Raw genomic sequence first — 23,759 nt, forward strand, 5'->3', positions numbered from 1 at the left:
TTCTCTGAGTGCACCTAGCCGAGGCGCCATCGTAGCCTGCGATGGCACCAGCTCGAACCAATCCCAAACTAGGGATGTCTGGTGGCAACAGTTGTTCGCCAGTACCTATGCCAAAACCCGCAGCTAAGACTGTGTTGCGCACTGCCGCACAAGCACTCCGATCCCATAAAAGGAGCCAGGCGACTATCGTGCTGAACAATGAGTCCACAATAGTGGCTCCTCGCGGGAAACAGAACTTCGGTTTCAGCGCGATTTATGAGGGTTTCTTTGAGGAAAATTCTGTCGGAAAACCCAGTCCAGCAGGTTTACGCCGGAGATAACGAGGCACTTGGTAAAGCGCCGTAGAGCCTTGACGATGTTCCAGAAAAAATAGCAAACACCCAGTCGATATTTTCAACAACGATCCCAACATCGATACTCACGATGAAATATGCGTGTGTGCCTGCAACATCTTGCGATTCAGAACGAAGTTAAACCAAGCAGACGTTCTCTTGTCTCAAACCAAATTATTTTCTTAACGATTTCGTATATTAAGTTTTTATGTGTGATCCACCGAAATGTACCAAAGTGCACCGATGTTTTTTGTCAAAACATCGGAACATCGATGCTAGCCAAATTCGGTGGTTTTTAAGCTCTACTCTACGGACTCGCTAAGCAGATGGATGCAGGCGATAAAACCGGCGGACGAAGTCGACGACTCAGAGGAAGCGAAACGGAGCTTAGCCCTTATTTTGGTATCAGGTTCTCTACTAGAATCAGTTAGGAAGTCTCAAGACGAGCTAACTGGCGTATGTATTTCTATGGAGCCCTTTAAATATCATAATAATCTACTTTAATAACCTATTAGCTTCGTAGGAAAGTTTACGAAAGCATGAAAAACGGCTTTCGGGACAGCTTGCCTTAAAAATAAACCAAAGGGGAAACAAAAGCTCCTCAATGCAGTCAATAACTTTCAGGTCTATTTAGCATGGCAATGGCTGGAAATGAATACACGAAACACATAAGACTGGCCAAAAATGACCCATCACAAAGGAGAAAACCACGTCTGAGCTTCTGAGGCTTAGCCGTACCGAGTGCGGGACGATAATGCGTGTCCTAACAGGACACTGTTGCACGCAGGCGAGCAGACTAGGCACTGTCCGTTTTTTACCTGTCCAATTAAGAAGTTCTCCCTCTCCCAACTAGCAAATATAAGCCTAAAAATATAAAAATTCATAAGAGCGAGGGTAGGCGCTGCTACCTGAGTTGCAACAGATCATAGGATAATAGGAGTTGGTCTAGGTGTGTCAGATCATATCTGGCCGCCGCCCTAACCTAACCTTACCTAAACCGTAGTTCTGAAACAGTGGAACATTACTTTGTCTCGAAGAACATTCGAATAAATTGAAAAATACCGAAGTTAAAATTAGTATACCCTTGCAGAGGACATTATAAGTTCAGTGAGAAGTTTGCAACGCAGTGAAAGAGAATTTCCGACCCTGTAAACTATATTTCCTCAGCATCACTAGGAGAGTCGACCTAGCTATGTCCGTCTGTCATATTTCATAAAGCTGCCGTAGGAACGATCGAAAAATGGAGCAAATAATCGTCTTAGCTTCAATTTTTTATAAATCGAAATTTAGATATTTAAAAGAATGTTTAATTTTGTTAACGGCTGAAAGGATATATAAATTTCTTTGCTATAGGAACTGTATGATATAGTCGTCCGATCCGCCCATTCCGGCTTATACACTTTTAGCAATAAAAAGCTGAATTTTGGAAAATTTTCATCTAGACAGCTTTAAAACTGAGAGACCAGTTTGATAGAAACAGGGTGAAGGACGGACAGACGGACATGGCTAGATCGACTCTGCTGATCTAGAACTAATATACTTTATAATTTGTATGCCCCTGCAGCAACTACATATTGCTGGCAGATTTAAATAACATTAAAATCGTAACATTTTGGCTCTACGCTTAAGGTTATACCTTTCTTACTATAATTAAATTTTTTTGTTGACCAATTTGGTCACTTTGCGATGTTTAGTATGTATCTTCTGTGCTTTCTTATTTTAACTTCTGATTTAACGAATCGATAAATTGAAACCCAAATTTGGCGCTGCGCTGATACCTAATCTAACCTATGGCCGGGGATATCTCTTGCGTTGCATTGTTTTGTTGTGTACTAAAATAATAATAAATGTTGTAATAACTAACCCCAGCGATGACTGTTTGTACCAAAACCAGTGGCATTTCCCGCCGCCACCACTTCGCCAACCAGCAATGTCTGGGCCGCTGGCAACTGGACCATCTCCAGATCCGTCTTCGTTCCTAGTTCGTCTCCAATTCTCCATGTTGCGATGATGACTCGAAAAGTCTTTTCGAGGACTTGAACTTGGAGTGCCGTTCCAATCCAAGGCACCTGCACCAGTAGTAGGAGTGTTAGCAATTGCTGAATCTCCAGTTCCGTTCCGGTCATTCCAAGTACGTTCGGCCTGGGTGAAGAAAGTTATTAGCTAGCAACATATCAATCTTCCCTCGAATCTTTCCGCTTGCCTTGATAGATATAACAGATAAACCCTCATCGTAAAGACCACTTGGACGTTGATATATAGGATGATAGACAGATTTACCGCGCATTCGGCCTCGTTCGACTGTCCCACCACGTCCTGTGCCCCGGGAAGCAGTACTAAATCCACCGGATGAGCGCTGCAACCAGGCAGGACGCGACTGTTGCAAAGTAGAGAAACATCAGTTCCCGAAAACAAGCCCAATCCGGTTACTTACGCTATTTCCAAGAGGGTTTTGGTTGTTGTCCTCCTCGGAGCTTGGGGTAAGGGCAAGTGGGTATTGAACCTTCTCCACGAAAAGTTTCTTAAACGAAGGTAGGATCTGCGGTAGCAAACAGTTCCGGTCAAACAACGACAGCATTTCCTCACGTCCATACCGGTATTCTGGAAACAGATTACGCGAGGCAGATGCTGTGTTGTTGCCGAGGTTGTGCGCTGCAATTGAGCTATTTGGTCCTCCGGTACCGATGTTGTAAGTACTGGGAGAGCCTGCGGGCTCAGCTGACATGTTGCGCAACCATTCCGGACCAAATTTCATTGAATCTGTCATTTTCAGTAGCCTCTGGTTCGATATGTTAATGATGACGCTAGGTTCACAGAAAAAATGTATTATTTTAAACAGCTTGACTTGCATATTACAACAGCGCCAAGCAAACAAACGTAAACGTTATATTTTCTAATTAAATTATAATTGCAAAAACGCTCCGTATTATTTTTATGATTAGTTCTGTAAGCTAAACAAAATAAAACTTAATGCACATAGTTTTTAGCTATCGGTCTAGGGGGTTAAATTAAATTTAGAATTCCCATAAACGGGCTGTTACCAACAAAGAGGACCTTACAAATTATTACCGAATGCAGTAAAAATAAAGGAACAAAAATGTAAGACAGCTAAGCAACCTAACCTAGAAAATCAAACTGTAATATCACATACAAACGCAATTTACTCATGCATACGCATTTATAATTTTAAACATACACATTGCTTACTAGCGTATCTAATTCGAATATTTTATGCTTTGAAATTTGTAAATTTGCTGACCAAAAAAATAAATATTAAAAGTGCAGCTCATATATCTACATATGCACATATGGATGTAAGTCTGTTCGTGCATTCTAATGCGTGTATGAGTAAACGTAGGAAAACATTCAGTGGCTGTTAACTGCGTTAGTACTATTGTTCGGTCTAATTTATTTAAGCCATTTTTATGCGCTTTGGTCAACCCGTTCAACAGAAAAAGAAGCAAAACTTCTTGTTTTAATTTGTAATATGTTATACTTACACGTACCACCGAGATATTATAGTAAAATACCAATACCAATATAAAAGTCGGTCTAGTGTGCCCAACTTTCAAAAAGTCAGCTTACTATTTACTTAACATTAAGGGAATTCCTAAGGCGGATTTCGATGTACATATTTATAGCCTTTAATAGCGTTTGCACAAAAAGTTGAAGCGACCCATTCACACAGGCAGCCGTTGATGCAAAAGCAACTGATCGGCTTTTGAGAAGTAAACAAAGTTAAAAATAAGAAGAAGAGAACACAAAATTGCATTTTACCGCCATTGTAATGGATATCAACGTTAAACTAAATACAATTTTGACATACCCAAGTGAAGAGATATATCTCAGCTAATGGGTTACCTATGATGTATGATATGGTGATGGTCACTCCCTAATTCTTTTATTCCTGCTGTCCTTCCCCATATATATGATAGTTTTTCCGCGCTCCTTGTAGGTCGTCAAGCTTATTGTCCCACAGGTCGAATGGAAGTCAATACCTCCATAATATTTAATATAATCGTTTTCGGTATTTCCGAAACATCTTAATCTCTAAATGGCTGAAAATCAGTCAGCTGTTTGTAAGCTCTTCCATACAAACTGAACTTTCTGAAATTTCAGCAACCAATAGGCTGCTGAACATTTTGTTGAATTGCTGAAAATTCAGTGCAGTGACAACATGAAAGGAATCAACGAATATATGCAAATAAAGAAGTTAAGACAGTAGCTTGTTGTTATTACTTTTATTGGGCATTTTCATCGACTCCAAGCAATAGCTAAGAAAAACAAAGCTAGGGCAATTTTCAAACAGTACCTGTAACACCTGGCCTATGATGGACTATGGTGAACACCCGGTCCAATAATTTCTGCTGGATTTCCCCAAAATTTGAATTTGGTCGCTGAAGCAGAAAAGCCGCCTGTCCGAATAGTCTATAAAGCAGAAAAGCCAGTATTTTTAGATGTTAGAGTCGTCACAAAGCTTGTCACACGGTGCTATACACTAAAATGTTTCCTAAGGGCCTAATTACTCTTGGGTTGCTTCATTGCGGATGTTGGAGGATGTATCACCGCTAACGACCGACAAATTTCCCGATAAATCAAACAAAGAGCAGCTGTACAGACGCAATGAAGCACGTCTGTTAATTGTAACTGTCTATTATGCTTCATTGCGTCCATTTCGATATCGATAGCAGACGTGCTTGAGTGTAACTAGACTATTATTCTTTGCGATGTAGGCTTTGAAAAACTTCGACGTTTGTTAAAATCGATGTTTCGAATGTTTTGAACAAAATTATTCCCTATCGGACGTGCTTGAGTGTAACTAGACTATTATTCTTTGCGATGTAGGCTTTGAAAAACTTCGACGTTTGTTAAAATCGATGTTTCAAATGTTTTGAACAAAATTATTCCCTATCGGATTTTACTGCCAATAAAATCTGATGCAACAGGGAAACTGGACTTTGACTTCAATATGGCTTCCACAACATAAATAAACTAATGCCCTCATTCACACAATTCATCCGTTGGATACGGTTGGAATTTTCAACAAATATGAAACTCCGATTTCCACAGAGCAAATCAACCTTCCACCTTCCGATTTCAGATAATCTGAACAGCTGTGGCTCGTTAAAACGTAAAAAAAGTCAACAGGTCAACCATCTTTGTTTATGTTTTGATGAGCTACAGCTGTTAAGATCAGCTGAAATAGGAAGGTGAAAGGAGGATGTGCTCTGTGGAAACCGGAGTATCACTCTTTTCAAAATCCCAACGGTTTTCAGGGATGGACTGAGGGGAAAGAGGGCTGCACCGCAGAAACATCAGCTAACTATCGCATAAATTAGTCCGACAAAGTCCGACAAACTTTAACGGCAGACTAACTGGGAAGATTTTTGAACTGCAAAACCTTATGGACCATCCCTGCAACGGATGGTGGAAGGTGGATAGATCTCTGTGGAAATAACCTATAAAATCGATGTTCCGGATGTTTTGAACAAAATTATACATTATCGGAATTTACTGCCAAAAAAATCTGATGCCACTGGCGAATAGTGGTAAATTTGTATATGTAGTCTTACAAAATTCACTCTAACAATCTTTACTTATATTGTGATGAGCCATAGCTGTTATTGGTTGTGGATGTGCTCTGTGGGAATCGGAGCTTCACATTTGCCATCTTTTTCGCACGGACGGACTGTGTGGGAAACGGAAATTTGACATCAATATGGTTTCCACAACATAAACTAAAATGCTGGTCGGAACTTTTTGCCTGCAGTCCTGATATCGTATTTCCACAGATATCCATTCGCCTTCCACCATCTGTTGAAGGGATGGTCCATAATGTTTTGCCGTTCCAAAAACTTCCCAGTTAGTCCGCCATCAAAATTTGACGAACTTTGACGGACCAATTTATGCGATAGTTAGCCCATGTTTTTTCGGTGCAGCCCTCTTTCCACGCCTTCCATCCCTGAAAAACCGTTGGGATTTTTGAAATAAATGAAACTCCGGCTTGCACATCCTACCGATTTCAGCTGAACTAAACAGTTGTGACTCATTAAAACAAAAAAGATGCTTGACCTGTTGGCTTTTTCCCAAATCTTGACGTAATGAGTAATGTCTTTACGTATTCTTCGGGGACATCTAAAAGTTCAAATTCAATATTTCTTTGAAAAATGTATATTTATTTTGTTGATTGATTTGTAATTTTATATATCTTTTATTGCAATAGAAAAAATAAGGATTCACATGGACTTATTGTGTACTTATGTGAAGTATCTTTAACAAATATGTTTGAGAATTACCAATTAATATTTATACAGGTACTTATTTACAGAAATAGGAATGTGCATGTAGTGATTTTTAAATTTACAGATGAATATGGATTTAGTAAATAAATATAAAAATTATATAGCGTCTTGCCTGCATTATGTACAAATGCACGAATGTATGCGGATGTATTACAGCTGATCAGTTAAACATAATTGTGTATAGACAGAAGTTAGAAATAGTGTGATTTATTTGGTTATCTTCTAAGTGCTCTTTTCAATATTGGATATGACAATATAACATCGAGGGCTTGATGTAAGTCATTTCTGTGAACGTGGTGGAGTTATGATATACAGGTTTACGTCAATGAACATACATAGTGTTTAGATATATATTTATATTGCATATTTTTTGTATGATTTTGCGATATGGGAATACTTGTAATACAGCACACCGGAAAAAATAAAATAGCTATTTTGTCAAAGTAATATTATGTAATAGGTGAATTTGTAGATTTATGTGCCCATCGTTGGCTCCTGTCGTATTTCCGATTTCAGCTTGACAAAATTCCTTGGCTACTTCATCATTGTTACGTTGTGATAAAATCCTTAAAATGGTCCAGCCCGTTTCGTCCATTTCAATACGTCTCATTAAGGGTAACCAGCAGGCGACAGAACCCTGTCAGTTATAACATAAATTACATGTTTGAAAATGTATTTTATTTTTAAAAGCATTCCGAACCTTTTCTGAAATATCTTTTAGTGGGATTACAGCTACGCCTACGAGTCGATCGTCACGGGCAAAACAATAGTCCTTAACGCAAATGTGCAACTCAAAAAAGTCTAGCTGCTCCTCATTTCCAATAGTGCTAATAAGACACATTTTGAAAATATCAACCAATTCAAGTTTTTATGTTTAACAAGGACTTACAAGCTGAACGACTCGTTGTATTTGGGTGACCAATTGTTTGACTTTGACTTAGTAGCGAATTTCCTTTTTTTTTCTTGTAGGTGTGGTCCGATTAATTGATGTCAACAAATGGTCTAAACATACCGGACGGTATTTGCCATTTAAGATCATTAGCAGCAACAACTGAAGGTGAAGAAAAGCGTTACATACAACTTGTTATAAATATATGTTTCAAATACTTATTTTGACTTACCTTTTACGTTTACTTTGTGTTCACCGGTGCCTGGATGAGAGAACAAGTCTATTTGCACGGAAATTTCGCCGACACTTTCCTCGGCGTTTTCAGGATCACTGCATCAAGAAAAAAAAGGAATAAAGTAAGAAGCACAAACATTGAGGGGGGTTTAAACTTTTTTTTTTCTGATTTAAAAATAAGTTTAGAATGTTCTGTACAAATTTTAAGTCAATCCGAGTAAAAACTAACAGAGTAACAGGGTTTCAAACGACCGACCGTTTTGTAGTGCTCAAAAAAATAGAAAAAAAAAATAAAACAAAAACCTCGTGATTACCTCAAAAAATTCATTAGCTTTAAAAGTTATATACATATTTTTTTGATACTTCGTCACGAGTTATAATGTTCACCGCAAACCATTTTTTTTAAGGCGCCTGGCTTATTTTTATACTCTTGCAGAGGGTATTATTATTTCAGTCAGAATTTGCAACGCAGTGAAGGAGACATCTCCGACCCTATAAAGTATATATATTCTTGATCAGAATTACTAGACTAGGCGAGTCGATCTACCCATGTCCGTCTGTCCGTCCGTTTCTACGCAAACTAGTCTCTCAGTTAGTAAAGCTATCTGCATGAAACTTTCCCAAAAGTTGTTTCTATTGCAGGTAGTACATAAGTCGGAACGAGCAATAGGAACAATCGATTTTAATTTTTATACCCTTGCAGAGGGTATATAATTTCAGTCAGAAGTTGCAACGCAGTGAAGGAGACGTTTCCGACCCTATAAAGTATATATATTCTTGATCAGCATCACTAGGAGAGTCGATCTAGCCATGTCCGTCTGTCCGTCTGTCCGTCTGTCCGTCCGGTTATATGCAAACTAGTCTCTCAGTTTTAAAGCTATCTGCATGAAACTTTCCCAAAAGTTGTCTTTTCTATTGCAGGTAGTATATAAGTCGGAACGAGCCGGATCGGACGACTATAGCATATAGCTCCCATAGGAACAATCGGAAAAATAAATGAAAAAAAATATAACTTTGCTGTTTTTTAATTTTTGTTTAGTTCTTCGACATATAGTAATGGTAAAATATTTCCGATTTACGGTTTAAATTTCATCAAAATCGGACGACTATAGCATATAGCTCCCATAGGAACAATCGGAAAAATAAATGAAAAAAAATTATAACTTTGCTGTTTTTTAATTTTTTGTTTAGTTCTTCGAGATATAGTAATGGTTTAATATTTCAGAATTACGGTTTCAATTTCATCAAAATCGGACGACTATAGCATATAGCTCCCATAGGAACAATCGGAAAAATAAATGAAAAAAATTATAACTTTTCTGTTTTTTAATTTTTTGTTTAGTTCTTCGACATATAGCAATGTTTAATTATTTCAGAATTATGGTATAAATTTTATCAAAATCGGACGTCTATAGCATATAGCTCCCATAGAAATAATAAAAATATATAAAATAACTATCTAATAATTGAGCTGCAAATAATCATAGTTTCAATGTTTTTTTTTTAGCACATACTCAAGTAAATCATAATTTAAATGTTTTCAAAAGTATTTAATTAATGCAATAGCTGCAAGGGTATATGAACTTCGGCTTGCCGAAGTTTGCTTTCCTTCTTGTTTATTTTTCTATTAGTTCTTCGACATATAGTCATGGTTAAATATTTCTGAATTACGGTTTAAATTGCATCAAATCGGACGACTATATCATATAGCTCCCATTGATTATAAAAATATATAAATAACTATATAATAATTGAGCTGCAAATCATCATAGCTTCAATGTTTTTAGACATATACGCAAGTAAATCATAATTTTAATGTTTTAAAAAATATTTCATTTTTGCAATAGCTGCAAGGGTATATGAACTTCGGCTTGCCGAAGTTTGCTTCCCTTCTTGTTTTTATTATTTTTCTTTGAACATTTTTTCCTACATTCTTTAAAAGTTGTATAATAATTTGTAATTAAACTAAAAAATCATAAAAATCTTCGTTTTTTCGCCATTAAGAACCTATCCCCCCTTACTGAAGTCTGAATATTTCAATAAAAATTATTACTATGGACGGCAGTACTCGTAGTGACGAAACGCACCAAAGCGTGTCCAGAATTGAAAATCTGCTGGGATGGTCCGATCGTTACGAGTAGTACACAACCAAAAGGAACCGCTTAAAGAATAGGGATTGCCAAGACTTTCGGAATATTCATTTGTTCAGGAGAAAGGGTGGTGACAGTAACATACTAAAGCTTTATTTAAGTGGAGTGTGAATTTTTTTTTTTTTGGCGCAGATAAAATTTTTGCTTGGATCCAAAGCTCCGTGCAAAAGTTATTCAAAACTTTTTTTAGTATATCTCAATATCTACATTTTCCCGTGTCTGTTTGTCAGTTTCAAAAATTTTAGAATTCTGGTTGATCAGGTCGTAAAAAAAAATTTTTCTACGACTATTTGAAAAACTAGTTTATTTAACGGGAAATCGGTAAAGGAAAACTTTTTATTGTAATTATAATACAGGGTATATATGTAAATTTTTCAAGTCATGTTAATGGGCGTCATTACTTTTTTGAAATAAAAAGAATTAGATAATACCCAGAAATTTGTCTTTTAATGTTATATAAAATCCAATTAAATAAAAAAACAGTTTAAACTGTATCGTCTAAAAAATGATATAAAATAGTACGATCGTCTGGGTTTTCTGTCCTGATCTATTCACGCATGATAGAAAACGATTGCGAGAGCTTTAAGTATAGCTGACGCATCCAGACGCATATCGGCGATATCATAAACATCTAAGCAATGTTTTAACACTAGCAGGGCTGTATAAAATTATTAACAACCATACGTTCAATAAAGTATATCCAACAGTTTGAGCACATCAAATTGTACTTACCCTCATGAACTTGACTAGATATAAATGTTTTGATTAGTGTGTCTGTCATTTGCGTATATAAACTGAGTGCGTAACGTAAACTTTGCAGTTCGGACGATTTTTCCAGAAACGTCTTTTTCAGTCCATTGCCACCGGCGTGGAAATATTGTTTTATTGTATCTAAGGCAACGTCAAGCACGGCACACTGTTTGGGTGACAAGTTCTTTTCGACTTCCTTCGATATGTCCATTACACCACTAAGCGCACTTTTAACATCCTGCTTCCCTGCCATATGTGACTTAAACAGTCGGCCCATGTCTTCAATTTTTGCATTGGATGCTAAGTTTTTTGCATTGTCAGTAAGGTGCTTAAACATCATCTATTTAAAAAAGTACAATTATATGTCATCATATTATCATCATCATTAAAAATCGGTATACGTACGGTTTTATCAGTCATTGGTGGTAGAACAATAGTTTTTTCTAATATTCGCATCACAATTTTCCATAGCTCCTTTAGTAACCTCTTTAGTACGGTCTTTTCACACGATTGGGCATATAGAGTTAAAGAGCCGTCGAGCAAATCCATAAGCGGCCTTAAAACTTCATCGGCCTCGACGGCAACCGTGTTTCTTTGAGCGGCTAGGTTCCCAGCTGCCAGAGTCCCACTACCTCCTTTGATAGAAAGTAGCATATCACCAAGTTCTCTTACAGACTGAGTTATTCGCGGCTCCAAGCTAAAGGCAATTAGGTATTAAAATCTTTATTCATTCAAAAGGTTGATTTATGCCCACCTGATAGCGAATTGTGATGCCAAATCGTCCAGTGCTGAATTTAAATTCTGCTGAAGTTCCTTCAAATGTTGGCTGCGTCCTCCTCTAGCTTATCCCCTCCCATAGACTCAAACATTCTTTCCAACTGCACTCTCAGTTGTTGAATGTTGTTCATAAGTATGCAAGCCTAATGGCACAAAAGTGGAAGAAATTGGTGCGTTTATAAAAAGTTAATGTTATTATGAAGGCACTTGGCACTTTGTCTACTCACAATTCTTTCATCCTTCATGTGATCTGGAAATTCTACTTTTACAATATCCGCATAAGCTATTAGCACTTTTACGATTGTTTTAGCAAAACGCCTCATGTAACGTTTCCAAATTTCTGGATCAGGACACTCGAGTTTGCTAACAACATCGAAACATTGCGTCAATTGCGTAAAAACGTCGACAACCGAATTTGAAAAAAAGCGCGTGTTCGCTGCTCTTTTGAAACTGCAACCCAAGGAAAATAGTAATGGCATTTAATATTGAATGGTTTTTTAAAATAACCACTAGAGACCTGCACAAGTTTAATAAAATGTACTTGAGTTAAGGAGATAGGTTGGCCCTATCGATAGTTTACAATGTTAAAAAATCTTAAAATAAAGTTGAAACCTCACCTTAAGGTGTTATATAGTTAACATTTTAAAAATATATATATTTTTTTTATTGTATTTTGTAAATGTGTCATATCGTTCCGGTGAACATATTCGAAGTTACATCATTTTGTCAAAAAAAATATTTTGCTTATTCCTTCGGTTAATTAATAGATTTGAAAATACTTTATCTCTTTGATTTTATTGAATTTTTAATTTCGGAGGATTTAGTCCAAAGATATAGTGGTCAATAAAAACGCCTTAATCCCGGAGATTAGCTGTAGCTCAATTCCAAATAAATATACTTTCCAATACTAAATGTTTAAATACCGTTAAAATATAACATAACATGTGTACAAATTATCAGATAATTAAATTAAATAGTTTTCTCAGAAAAAATTTCCAAAAACTCGCTTTTTCGGCCTTCTGTATTTAACCCTTTCTACACAGAAACCCCTTAATATGTGCAAACAAATTTCAAAAACTCTTTCTTTAAAAAAAATATCTAAAAGTTGACACCGGTGTAGCACCTTAAATCTTTATATTATATGATTTCTTAACATTTACTATATTTCAAACAAAATTACCTCTTAAGGAGGAAAAAAAAGTCGTGACGATCGCACCTTTAACAAACAAAATATCTGATATCAAATTTTGTGACGAAATATGAATAGGCATTCGACTGAATAAATACACTTTTTAAATGTTTCCATTCGGACCGTTTCATCTAGGTATTTGCCTACGCAGGCTTTTTTTCTGAGCGTGACGAATGGGATTTTAAAAAAAGTATTATAAATTTTGTGGCTTTAGTACATTGTTTTAACTCGAACAAGTCTCTTGTTTCCTAATAATTCTTACCCCGTCTTTTTTGTCTCGCTTAAATGCGCCGTGAAGATATTCCAGTGATACGTCGTCGTTCTCATTTAGCCATTGCATCACAAAAGGCTCAAACCATGCTGGATAATCGGGAACTGCTCCTTTGTAGGGAGGCACCTCTTTAACGTAGTTACTATACAGCCATTTAACTCGAAAGTGAAGATTCATATAAGCCGATGACTTGCAAAGACGATGCTGCTCGTGCTCTTCAAGTGCATACTTCATGTCCACAGCAAAAAGATGCCACATTGAGGATGCTGATAGCTGCACACATGTATTAAATTAAACAAGATTTACAAATATATTACACTCCAGTGGCAAGTTTACCTGGCCAATATTTAGTTCCTGAGGAAATTGGTTTAAAACTGTGCCATAGCTGTTTTTATCTTCATCTATCACTGACACGATCAAAGCTATAAGCTTGTGCCAGAAGTCTACGCTATCCAGTTTGGGTTCATGATCATCCGGCGCGCGTTTTGCTTCGTTGGGATCAACCTGTGTGTTCAAGAATAAAGAGTTACTTATCAAAGAATACATAATTTTTTTCGAGCTATTTAGAAAATAAATGTTAATTGCCATTATTTCTGAATGATTGCAAATTATTTTTATAAACCAGAATCTTTAAGCTTTAGAACGAAAATAGGGTTTTTTTTTCACAAAATAAGTTTTTAAAAAAATGGTTTTTAAATCTGTACGAACGACTATATCTAAAGCTATTGACCAAAAAAAAGAGAACCAGAATTATCAAAAAGGTCAAACAAACTTGCACTTCCTGGTGCATTATTAAGTATTCAATTGAATATTAAACTATCGATTAATTTTAAAGCTTATTTAATTTTCTGCCTACGTTCAAAGTACTTGTGTATATTTCGCATAAAGATTGCGTTCAATACGCAAGAAAGAGAAAACCAACAGTTCTTGAAAGTTGTATATTCAAAAGAAATACAAAATTGCGCCATTCTTTCATAGAAAAACTAGCTTTTTTAGTGGTGGCACTAACAAAATATCGATAACTATCGTTTTTCCATAATTTTTTCTAAAACCTTCGGAGGGAATGGTTTGTAGTCGCATATATTTTTAATGCCTTGTAGCCTAATTCCATTGCCGCATTAGTGATCTTTCCATTGGCGCTTAGCATTTAGCTAATGGCTACTCCGAAATATGAGTGGCACGAACAGCTGACTTAGGTTTGTTTACTTTTGAATTGTCGCAACTCAAAACGAAATGAATTAAAAACAATGAATATGAGGGAGTTAACGGATATCCTTACTGCCAACAGGACATCCATAATGCGACCGATGCATTTGCCAACTTTGGCGACAAGAAAGGGAAGCTGATGGTGTTGTTGGACGGGTTTGCAAATGAGAGCACCACAGTTTTCAAAAAAAGCAAGGTTTTTTTTTCCTGCCAGAGATCCAGAAATAATATACTGCGACCAGGAAATGACTCCTTTGACGTGGCCAAAAATATTTGAGAAGTAAAACATTTGATCTACCTATACAAACCCTTTTTCACCTCATATAAAACGAATAATTCTAAACAATAGTTATTCTATAGGTTAAAGCCGTTTACCTGAAATTCTCTGTTGTAGAGTTCATAGCAGTTCTCGAACAAGAACTGATAAGTTGATCTCAGGCAAGCTTTAACACAGTCCTTAACCACTGTGCTCGCCCTCGGAGGACTAGATAGCTCTTGGACCTGTGTGGATATATATTTAATATATTTGATTCAATCTAAATTTACAGTTCAATTACCTTCATGCGGAAAAAGGTAATGCTCGTCAATAAATCGACTGTCGACTTTAGATCCATTAACTTTTCCGGGCTCGATGCAGGGAAGTTGTTTCTATACATTGACAAATCAATTCTAAGTGAGTTGTGCAACTGGTCCAGCAGCTTTACAAATTTTTCTTTCTAATAAATAATTTAGCAGGTTTTGTAAAATATTATCATTGTTAATTAAGTAAGTAGACTAAATACCCCAAAATTGCTGGCCGCAAATCGATCACTGGCCGACACAGCTGAAGAAGCAGTTGTATGAGCATAATATGCATTTATATTTGCCAACAGTGTGCTCATTACGGCTGGTACTCCGGGGCAAAGGTATTTGGCAGATAAGCAATGAAAGTGCGTCATAGCTTGATAGATGTTCTCAATTCCATACCGCATAGAAAACTCATCGACAATCTCCTCGGGAATTTCGTCAAAATACAGTTTCCAAGCATCGTCGCCTTTCTGGGTTGGCAATTTAACCTTTAACATTATTTCAAAAGTTGCATTATTTAAATGAGGTAAGCCAATCTTAAGGTAAATAAATACAAAATGCTTACCATTCCGATGTTTTCTTCACAAAGATAATGAAACAGATTCTCGTGCAAGCAGGTATATTGAACATGATAAGGAGCTACCTTCTCCTCGCCCTTTATTTCAACGGATATGTGAAGCCGTATCGCACCTGATACGGCCGATTTGTCTGTGCGCTTCTCCAAGTTGTACCAAACATCCATTTCACCGGAAAGCGTACGAACCTCTATAATTGTTTGACCCAAGAAGTCGTCCGACTCTCGGGTTAATTTCTGCCGAAGTTTTGACTTAAGATCGTTGTCTTCGTCCCAAACTCGTACTTTTATACGGTCTGAGGAGTTATGGCACTCGCTACATATACCCAATAAACAATAATTTAGTTATGAGCGTATAAAGCAATATAAAAGATAATAACTTTAGAAGTTGTGCATGTTTTTTATTTGGCAGTTGGTATTGGAAACGTTTAAAAACATTGGTTTACAAATTTTAATCGACTAAATACTCCAAAGATCAATCCGGTAGGTGGTTGACTTTATTAGCTATTTGGCTTAGCATCTATAAAAGGAACTTTAAAGAATATTATATTTCTATTAAAATAAGCTATCGATGACTGAAATTTTTTTAGCATAACTGGAGATAAAAAATAAAACAGGTGAAAAACGTTATTTACACTTCAAAAATATGGAACTATTTTCCCGAAATAGCAGATTGCGAATTGTGCCTGTTTCAGGCCAGCAACTTTATCCCAAACGGAACGCACTCGAATGCATCATTTCCAAAAGATTCGTTTATTACTGATTTTTCGCCACTTTCGCTTCTCCTTGGTGAGTGGTGAGAATAGCGAAACAGTTTTGGCGGTACAATTCAAATTTTTACAATAACGTCGTTAAGTAAAGTCGATAATAAAGTAAATACTTAGAACCCTTGCAACACGGACCCGTTGTGGTGGTTTAATTTGCTCGCAGAGTGGTATGCCCCGTTTCATGACTAAGTGGTTCACGTTGAAAGTCTAAGTAATTCTTTCAAATTGTTTAGCAATTAATCTAAGTTATGACTAAATAGGTACCATACAAAAATTTGTGTCATTTTCTGAATCAGGGTAGTCCAACTACACCGAAATATCAAGATTCTTTTTGAAAATAGGCGTCGAAAGACACTCAACTCGCTTAGAACCGATGCTTCGTTTAAAAATTATTCGAAAAATACTTTTTATTTGAACTTGTCAAAATGAAATGAGCCTTTGCTTGACGGTTATTAGGCTTATTTTAAACCAGGAAAGCTACATACAAGATGTTGAAAATTTAGTTTCAATCACGCTGACCTAACATAGTAGTTTAGTTTTACAAAAAAAAAACAAACAAAAACTTTTATTTAAGTTAAGTTTTCAAAAACCGCCCACGACATTTTCGTTTAAACTTGCAGGGAGTATTATAAATTCAATCGGCAGTTTGCAACGCAGTGAAGGAAACATATCCGACCCTGTAAAGTATATATTTTTGATCAGCATCTCTTGGAGATTCGATCTAACCATACCCTTGAACATTTGATTTGGTGCTTGGTTTGTTGTTATTGTAATTCTGTTGCCTCCCTTTTTATACCCTTGCAGAGGGTATTATAGTTTCAGTCAGAAGTTTGCAACGCAGTGAAGGAGACGTTTCCGAACCGATAAAGTATATATATTCTTGATCAGCATCACTAGTAGAGTCGATCTAGCCATGTCCGTCTGTCCGTCCGTCTGTCTGCTGTCCGTCCGTTTATATGCAAACTAGTCTCTCAGTTTTAAAGCTATCTGCATGAAACTTTTCCAAAAGTTGTCTTTCTATTGCAGGTAGTATATAAGTCGGAACGAGCCGGATCGGACGACTATAGCATATAGCTCCCATAGTAACAATCGGAAAAATAAATGAGAAAAAATTATAGCTTTGCTGTTTTTTAATTTTTGTTTAGTTCTTCGACATATAGCAATGTTTAATTATTTCAGAATTATGGTATAAATTTTATCAAAATCGGACGTCTATAGCATATAGCTCCCATAGAAATAATAAAAATATATAAAATAACTATCTAATAATTGAGCTGCAAATCATCATAGTTTCAATGTTTTTTTTTAGCACATACTCAAGTAAATCATAATTTAAATGTTTTCAAAAGTATTTAATTGATGCAATAGCTGCAAGGGTATATGAACTTCGGCTTGCCGAAGTTTGCTTTCCTTCTTGTTCTAGTGCTCTAGCGGTGATTTTTTTTCTACCTATCTGAAATTCTCTCTTAGGAGTCGAACATCCTTGAGGAGTTGTTTGGAACGGCAAATTCTAAACGTTATTACGCTGTTAACCTATCGCTCTCTCTGTCTCTCTCATTTAGTAGTGCTAATATCGGAGTTAATCGGTGTTACGCTTCCACTCTCCCCCGTTCTCTTTAACTATTTCGTTTCGTGGTGCCTAATATCGGAGTTAATCGGTGTTACGCTCCCGCTTTGACACTCCCGCTCTCTCTCAAAGTTCTTAAGTTCTATGGTGTGTTTTGTGGAAAATTGCAAGAAAGTTATCTCGACCGTACTGCCTTCTATTTTCTGTCATTCATACGAAAAATCTTTTCATGCCAAGTGTCTTGGCTACTCTATCATGGTTTGCGCTGCCATCAAATGCATTGCATGTGCAGACCCTGCAGTAGCAACTAGCCGGCTTTAACTAACTAACTATTTAATCTTAGGTGCCGCAACAATGGTACTTAGCGATGTTGTGCCGCCAATGACATGCGCTTTGTCCGAACAAAATAATTCAGTGGCTCAAACACATAATGTTGACATAATGTCCGGATTACCAGGCGACACTGTTCTGCAATACCAAAGACTGTCACAACTGTCTCCATGATAAACAAAGCCAGGGAAGTGCTTGGATTTATAAAAAGCTGTTCTAAGGGATTTGATGATCCCTATGACACAAAGACTGTGCAAAAAACCTTTTTACTATTTGATCTACGCTATATAATTTACCATCTTTATCCAATCGTAGAACGATTCTTGGTATCACTTTTAATCGTAAGCTTATTCACGGGGATGTTTTTGATAGTTTATTGGGTTGCGTGCTGTGTGAAACTTAATTCACTTTCACACAAGTAAAAAAATAACAGGTAGTAGTTTAAAAAAAGAAAGGTCCTCAAAAAATTGGACAGTGTGGCGGTCATGTGTCTTGTATCAGTCTCCCACTAGCGGGTCTATAAATTCCTCTTATTTTAAACCATTGTCGATCAAACTATGATATGCATGAATTTTTTAGAGTACTATGTATTGGCTTCGATTTGCCGAAGTTTGTTTCATTTCTTGTTTTTAATTCTTTTAGACATAAATATGGTTAAGTAATTCAGAATAAATGAACTTTTAATTGTATTCAAATCGGAAAAAAATTTTCGGTTGGTTTCGGTTTTTGGTTTTTAGCAGGATGCTAGATACCTGGTAAAAAAACCGCTTCTGACCCTGGACTTCACCGGATAAATTAAATTTTTTTTTGTCAAAGGCAATAGAACATAAGAATAACACACTTCCAAACATCCTATGCGCACACCCTTAAAGGTATTATACTCAAACGCTAATTGCAGCAATAGAATTTTAGAAACCCCAATGTATAGCCACGTAACGGCTGCCATAAGGGAAATTAAGTATTCACAAGGCAGATATACGTAAACAAATGAAATTAATGATTTTTTTTAATAATGTGGTTTCCATGAGTTGTTATTAATGTTTTAATTTTTGTAATAATCCAGAGATATAAAGTGTACTTTATAAAACTTTTTGCATTCAACGTAACACTTAGTTTCACTATACCACTGTGTTTATTTACTTGTTACCTTAACAAACAATTCAGATATTCTGATTCTGTGAATCAAATATGTATATATATATATTGATTTTGCGGTGTTGTTGGACTCCCTGATTTAGCAAATGACTCAAAAAATTTTTGTTTGGTACCATATATTTATTTTGTAATCAGTGAGACATTTCAGGCCCTTGTAAACATAAGGCGCTTATATATAAGTCGGAACCGGCCGGACCGGACCAATCATATAGCCCAATATGAAAAATCCGAAAAATAAATATAGTTGTTTTTCAATTTATACAAATAAACATCGATCTGTTGTAAATGGTTGACTATTTTCGAACCAATTTTATTAACAATCTCAATTAATTTTATAAAAATCGGACAACAATAACACATAGGAACGATAAAAAAAATTCAGCGGCAAATCGACAAAGCTTCGTTGTTATAAACACGCCCCAACCCCACCGGCAACGGCACTATCCAATGCAGAGCAGCGGCAGAGCCCGACACGATTAGTACAAAACGGCTGTCAGCACACTCACATGATGCACGAACTCCGTTTTTGGAGAAATACAGTGTCGTCATAACAAAACACAATTGCCAATAACTTTTTAAATTAGAACTCGATTTGGAGTTTTGTGTCTGCCGATAGATATGTCCGAACACGGCCCAATAAATAACCTCTACCATGTCTCAATGTGACATGGCATTGACGTTTTGAAATAAACTTTCGATGCCCAGGCACAACTAGAAACTTCATGTTAAATCACAAATCACTAGCTTTTATAGCTAGACGTACATACGGACAGAAAGACAGACAGCTAGACTGACAGACGGACGGACAGAAAGACGACATGGTTAGCCATCGATTCGTCTTTTGATTCTGATCAAGAATATTACTACTACCTGCTTTTCTACATCTTTTCCTACTTTTCAAGGAATACAATATACTTTTATACAGTGCAAAAATGGTACCATACAAAAATGGTGTAATTTACAAGGTGTAATTTTGTTCATTATTTAGTCAAAGTGCACTGGATAACCAAACTATCATCTATTAGATGAATAGTAGATTGCATTTTGAAAACTAGTGCCGTCATCTATTTATTTATGCACTTTTTGTTTTATTTTGCCTCTGTGATTTAGAGAATTATGGCAATCGTTTACTAACAGAGAGACGAGAAAAGTAGAGAATAGAATAGAGTGCAACTTAGTTCTAATTTATGTATGCATGCATACATAGTTGTGTGGAGAAAACATAAAGGTTGAAGGGTTGAATTTAGGGCACAAGTACTCACAAGTGAAACTTCTCGTTCCACACAGGGTTAAGTTCCTGTGGCATTGTTCGCGTTCGTTTTTTCACCTTGCTAACCTGTACCGTCACATATGGATCACTGGTACCGCTTTTATCCTTCGCTATCAGGCCTTGAGCACAAATCACTGCATCAAATCAGGTCAAATATAGTGGGTTCATCAATTTGTTCGTTTCCAACACCATAATCCGAAAATCACCAATTGTTGTGTGGTAGTCAGGTGTTCCAAGCCGATCATAATGTTCCAGATGTCAAATTTGTAATTTTGTTCGGTTTAATTTTTTATTGTGTATTTGTGTTGATTGCAAAACAAGTTACAAGATTTGTCGATTTTGTTTTGAATTTTAAAACGATTTTTTGGGGTTTGAAACGAAGAAAATAGTTTTAAGTTTTCATTATGTGCATTTAAATAGTTAATTCAAAATTTTTAAGGTTTTGATTTTTTTTTCAGTGTTAAGAATTGTTTTTTCAAGGGAGAAAGAAGAAGAGAAAAAAACGGGGTGTTTTTAATAATGATCTTCAATATCAGTTCAGCAGAAACAGTGCAGTGCTGCTGACTTGATTACACTGTCACATATACATATATGTATGTACATACAATTAATTGGTTAACATAGGTATATACATTTATGTACACATGATTACGAGTCAGAAAGATGCAAGTGACAAAGGTTAAAGTGTTAATGGTATATTTTCGATAATAAAAAACACTTAGTTCTGTACAGCTTTAAAAACTAATCACAGTTGAACGTAAAGAGCAGAAAGTCGAAAGCAAGATATAAGTTTAATAATTTGTATTCGTTTTTATCATATGTACCTTTACAAAATGCACATGTAAAGGAAAATGATACACTAGGTACAATAAACTAGCATTATAAAGATTTTTTGTAAAGTGTGTACAATAATACGTATGTATGTATAAGAAATTGGTTTTCATTGCCCACAAGATGGCCTCACACATACTAAGAAGGTCAGCTCAAACGAATATTTATTTTGAAAACATATTTTGTATTATAAAAAATGCAGAAAAGAACAAATAAACATATATTAGGATTAAGGGTTACCAAAGCCTGGATTTAAAGACACTGCATACAGATTTATTTTTCATTAGCGTTTCGGACCGATTTTTTTTCATACGGGATATAGTAAGCAAGGCAGTTGCTTTTATTGAATTAAAACAACATACATATGTAGTTGGCACTTCAGCTATTCGAAAATCAGAATTGTTTTTATACATCCTAATCTCATAGGAGAAATCTATGTAAAGAACCCTTCAGCATATATACCCTTAATCAGCATCGTCAGCATGGATAAGTCTAAAACACGATCAGATCGAACCACTTTTTGTATTAGTTATTATAAATTACAATTATATCGATATATTTGAAATAAAATTAAAACCATCATTTAAATTTCATTTTACAAAGATGTGCTAGATGAATATACTACCATAATTCAGGGGGCGGTTGCTTTAAAACTGCACACATTTTAGGCATAAAAACAGATACAGATTTCTAATGGTCAATAGAATATTTGATTTAAAGAGGAAAAACGAGTAGTTTGAAGCCCGTTAATTTGTTTTGATCACTAGATTATGACTTTCGAAACAACTATAAGTTTTGAATTGTCGCGTCAGGATAATAATAATAATAATAATTCATGTAAGAAAGAATATTCGTTTAGGTTTTAAATTATTTTTTTTGTGGAATTTGTAAAAATTACAAATATTAATTAAATAGTTCAAATTGAAAATAACAAACTTGGATGGTGAACAAGAGTCGACTGTCATAGGCAAAATCTGGCTCGGCTTATGACAAATTTCGGTCATCAAAAACAATTACATTTCAAATTTAGTTTATTTTTGTGGATGGAATACAATGTTGTCTGTCCCAAACTACACGATCTTCCCTACACATGAAAAAAACCAACTTGATCTGCAAGCAAATTTAGACAGTTTTAGCTCTTTTTAATCTAAAAAAATTATTATTCGGAAATGAACATAGTTTTATTTGTTTTTAATTAAACATATTATTTTGGCATAACACAAATAACAAGTACATTTGTTTGCCACTAATATTTTTAACTTGTTTTAAAATAATTTTTTTTTAATTTTAAAGTATGATATTTACGAAATTTTATGTGTAATCTAAATAGAATAAAAATAATGTTTTAAGATGAAGTATATTGAAAAACATAAGTAAATAAACATATTTTTTTACTTTTTTTATATTAAATATTAAAATCATATTTCAAATGGCTGAAAAAATATAATAAAAACAAACAATTTATATATATTTTTTTTTTAATTTTAAATGGTGACATTGTTGGAAGTGAGAGTACATAAGTGCATACTATTGAAGTGGGTATTTAAATTTTACTATCATAATTTTAATTCAATGCCCATCTTATTGAGATTTTTTTCGAGGCATGTTGGAAAACTTTTTCTTCTCCCGAATCAAGACATCTACGAAATATGGTGCCAGCAGGGCGGCTCTACGCGCTACGCAGCCAACGTCTGAAAACGGACTAATCAGCCGAAAAGGCGATGTAAATTCGCAGCTGCGTTTTGACCCTGTTGGAAATTTTTGTGGGGTGCTGTCAAGGATAAGTGCTATGCCAACCATCCAGAGACAATAGACGATCAAAGCAGGAGATTGAAGTCGCCATTAAAGCAATTGGGCTCCATACTATTAGTTGAAAAATAATCACAGTAATGGGCCACCATGTAGGAAAATATCGAACTTGTTTCATTTATTTTTCCGATTGTTCCTGCTACCTGCAATAGAAAGGCAACTTTTGCGAACGTTTAATGCAGATAGCTTTCAAACTGAGAGACGAGTTTGGGTAGAACCGGACGCGGACGGACGAGGCTTGATCGACTCTTTTAGTGATGCTGATCAAGAATGTATATACTTTGTGGGCTCGGTAATGTCTCCTTCACTGCGTTGCAAACTTTTGACCTAAATTATAATACCCTTCGAAAGGGGGTGTGCTTCAAATAATTTTTATTAACAGCATAAATATTTTTATGCACAATGAAATGGTTGTTAAAAGACCTCGGATTTTACATATTTGGATATATTTTAAGGATTGGGATTGGTAATTCTGATAACACGGAAGTAAATGTGTTTCAAAAAAACAAGATAAGAGCTATAAATATTGAAAATTTATCTAATGGTATTACAAATTATCCTGTATAATTTGTATCACAATAAACTTCTACAATTTTTACAAATTGTTATGTTTGGCTCCAAAAATAATTTTGTACAAGGAGAAACTTTTTTCGACGTCTTGAAGTAGCAAGCTCTAAAAGGTGTAGCAAAATATACCTTTTAATTCGATTTAAGTTTTAAGTTTAATTAATTTTATTCACCTATCTATAATTCCGATTAAAAATAATTTTTATCGGTTTTGTTTAAACA

General features: G+C 35.5%; 2 protein-coding genes across 2 annotated transcripts in view; both read right to left on the minus strand.

Annotated features, from left to right (window-relative positions):
• Nucleotides 1-2,196: 2,196 nt before the first annotated feature.
• LOC128264840 (GIGYF family protein Gyf-like) lies at nt 2,197-3,703 on the minus strand (the record flags this gene model as incomplete). The annotated part of the gene is given in 5 exon segments (XM_053000551.1): nt 2,197-2,242; nt 2,244-2,474; nt 2,536-2,709; nt 2,767-3,136; nt 3,639-3,703. Coding segments are annotated over 5 exon segments (847 nt in total), but the record flags the coding sequence as incomplete, so codon positions are not given.
• A 3,205-nt stretch (nt 3,704-6,908) lies between these two features.
• The window catches only part of LOC128264835 (uncharacterized), a 48,238-nt gene continuing 31,387 nt past the window's right edge, over nt 6,909-23,759 (minus strand). The window contains 19 exon segments of the mRNA XM_053000550.1: nt 6,909-7,159; nt 7,161-7,271; nt 7,335-7,461; nt 7,524-7,617; nt 7,620-7,685; nt 7,756-7,853; nt 10,624-10,997; nt 11,063-11,354; nt 11,412-11,478; nt 11,481-11,577; nt 11,662-11,856; nt 11,858-11,884; nt 12,886-13,167; nt 13,231-13,398; nt 14,476-14,601; nt 14,658-14,816; nt 14,883-15,155; nt 15,233-15,557; nt 20,323-20,464. Of these exon segments, the coding sequence (XP_052856510.1) occupies nt 7,109-7,159; nt 7,161-7,271; nt 7,335-7,461; nt 7,524-7,617; nt 7,620-7,685; nt 7,756-7,853; nt 10,624-10,997; nt 11,063-11,354; nt 11,412-11,478; nt 11,481-11,577; nt 11,662-11,856; nt 11,858-11,884; nt 12,886-13,167; nt 13,231-13,398; nt 14,476-14,601; nt 14,658-14,816; nt 14,883-15,155; nt 15,233-15,557; nt 20,323-20,464 (3,074 nt within the window). The 3' untranslated portion in view covers nt 6,909-7,108.

This window comes from Drosophila gunungcola, unplaced genomic scaffold (genome assembly GCF_025200985.1).
Source record: "Drosophila gunungcola strain Sukarami unplaced genomic scaffold, Dgunungcola_SK_2 000080F, whole genome shotgun sequence".
Lineage (NCBI taxonomy): Eukaryota > Metazoa > Arthropoda > Insecta > Diptera > Drosophilidae > Drosophila > Drosophila gunungcola.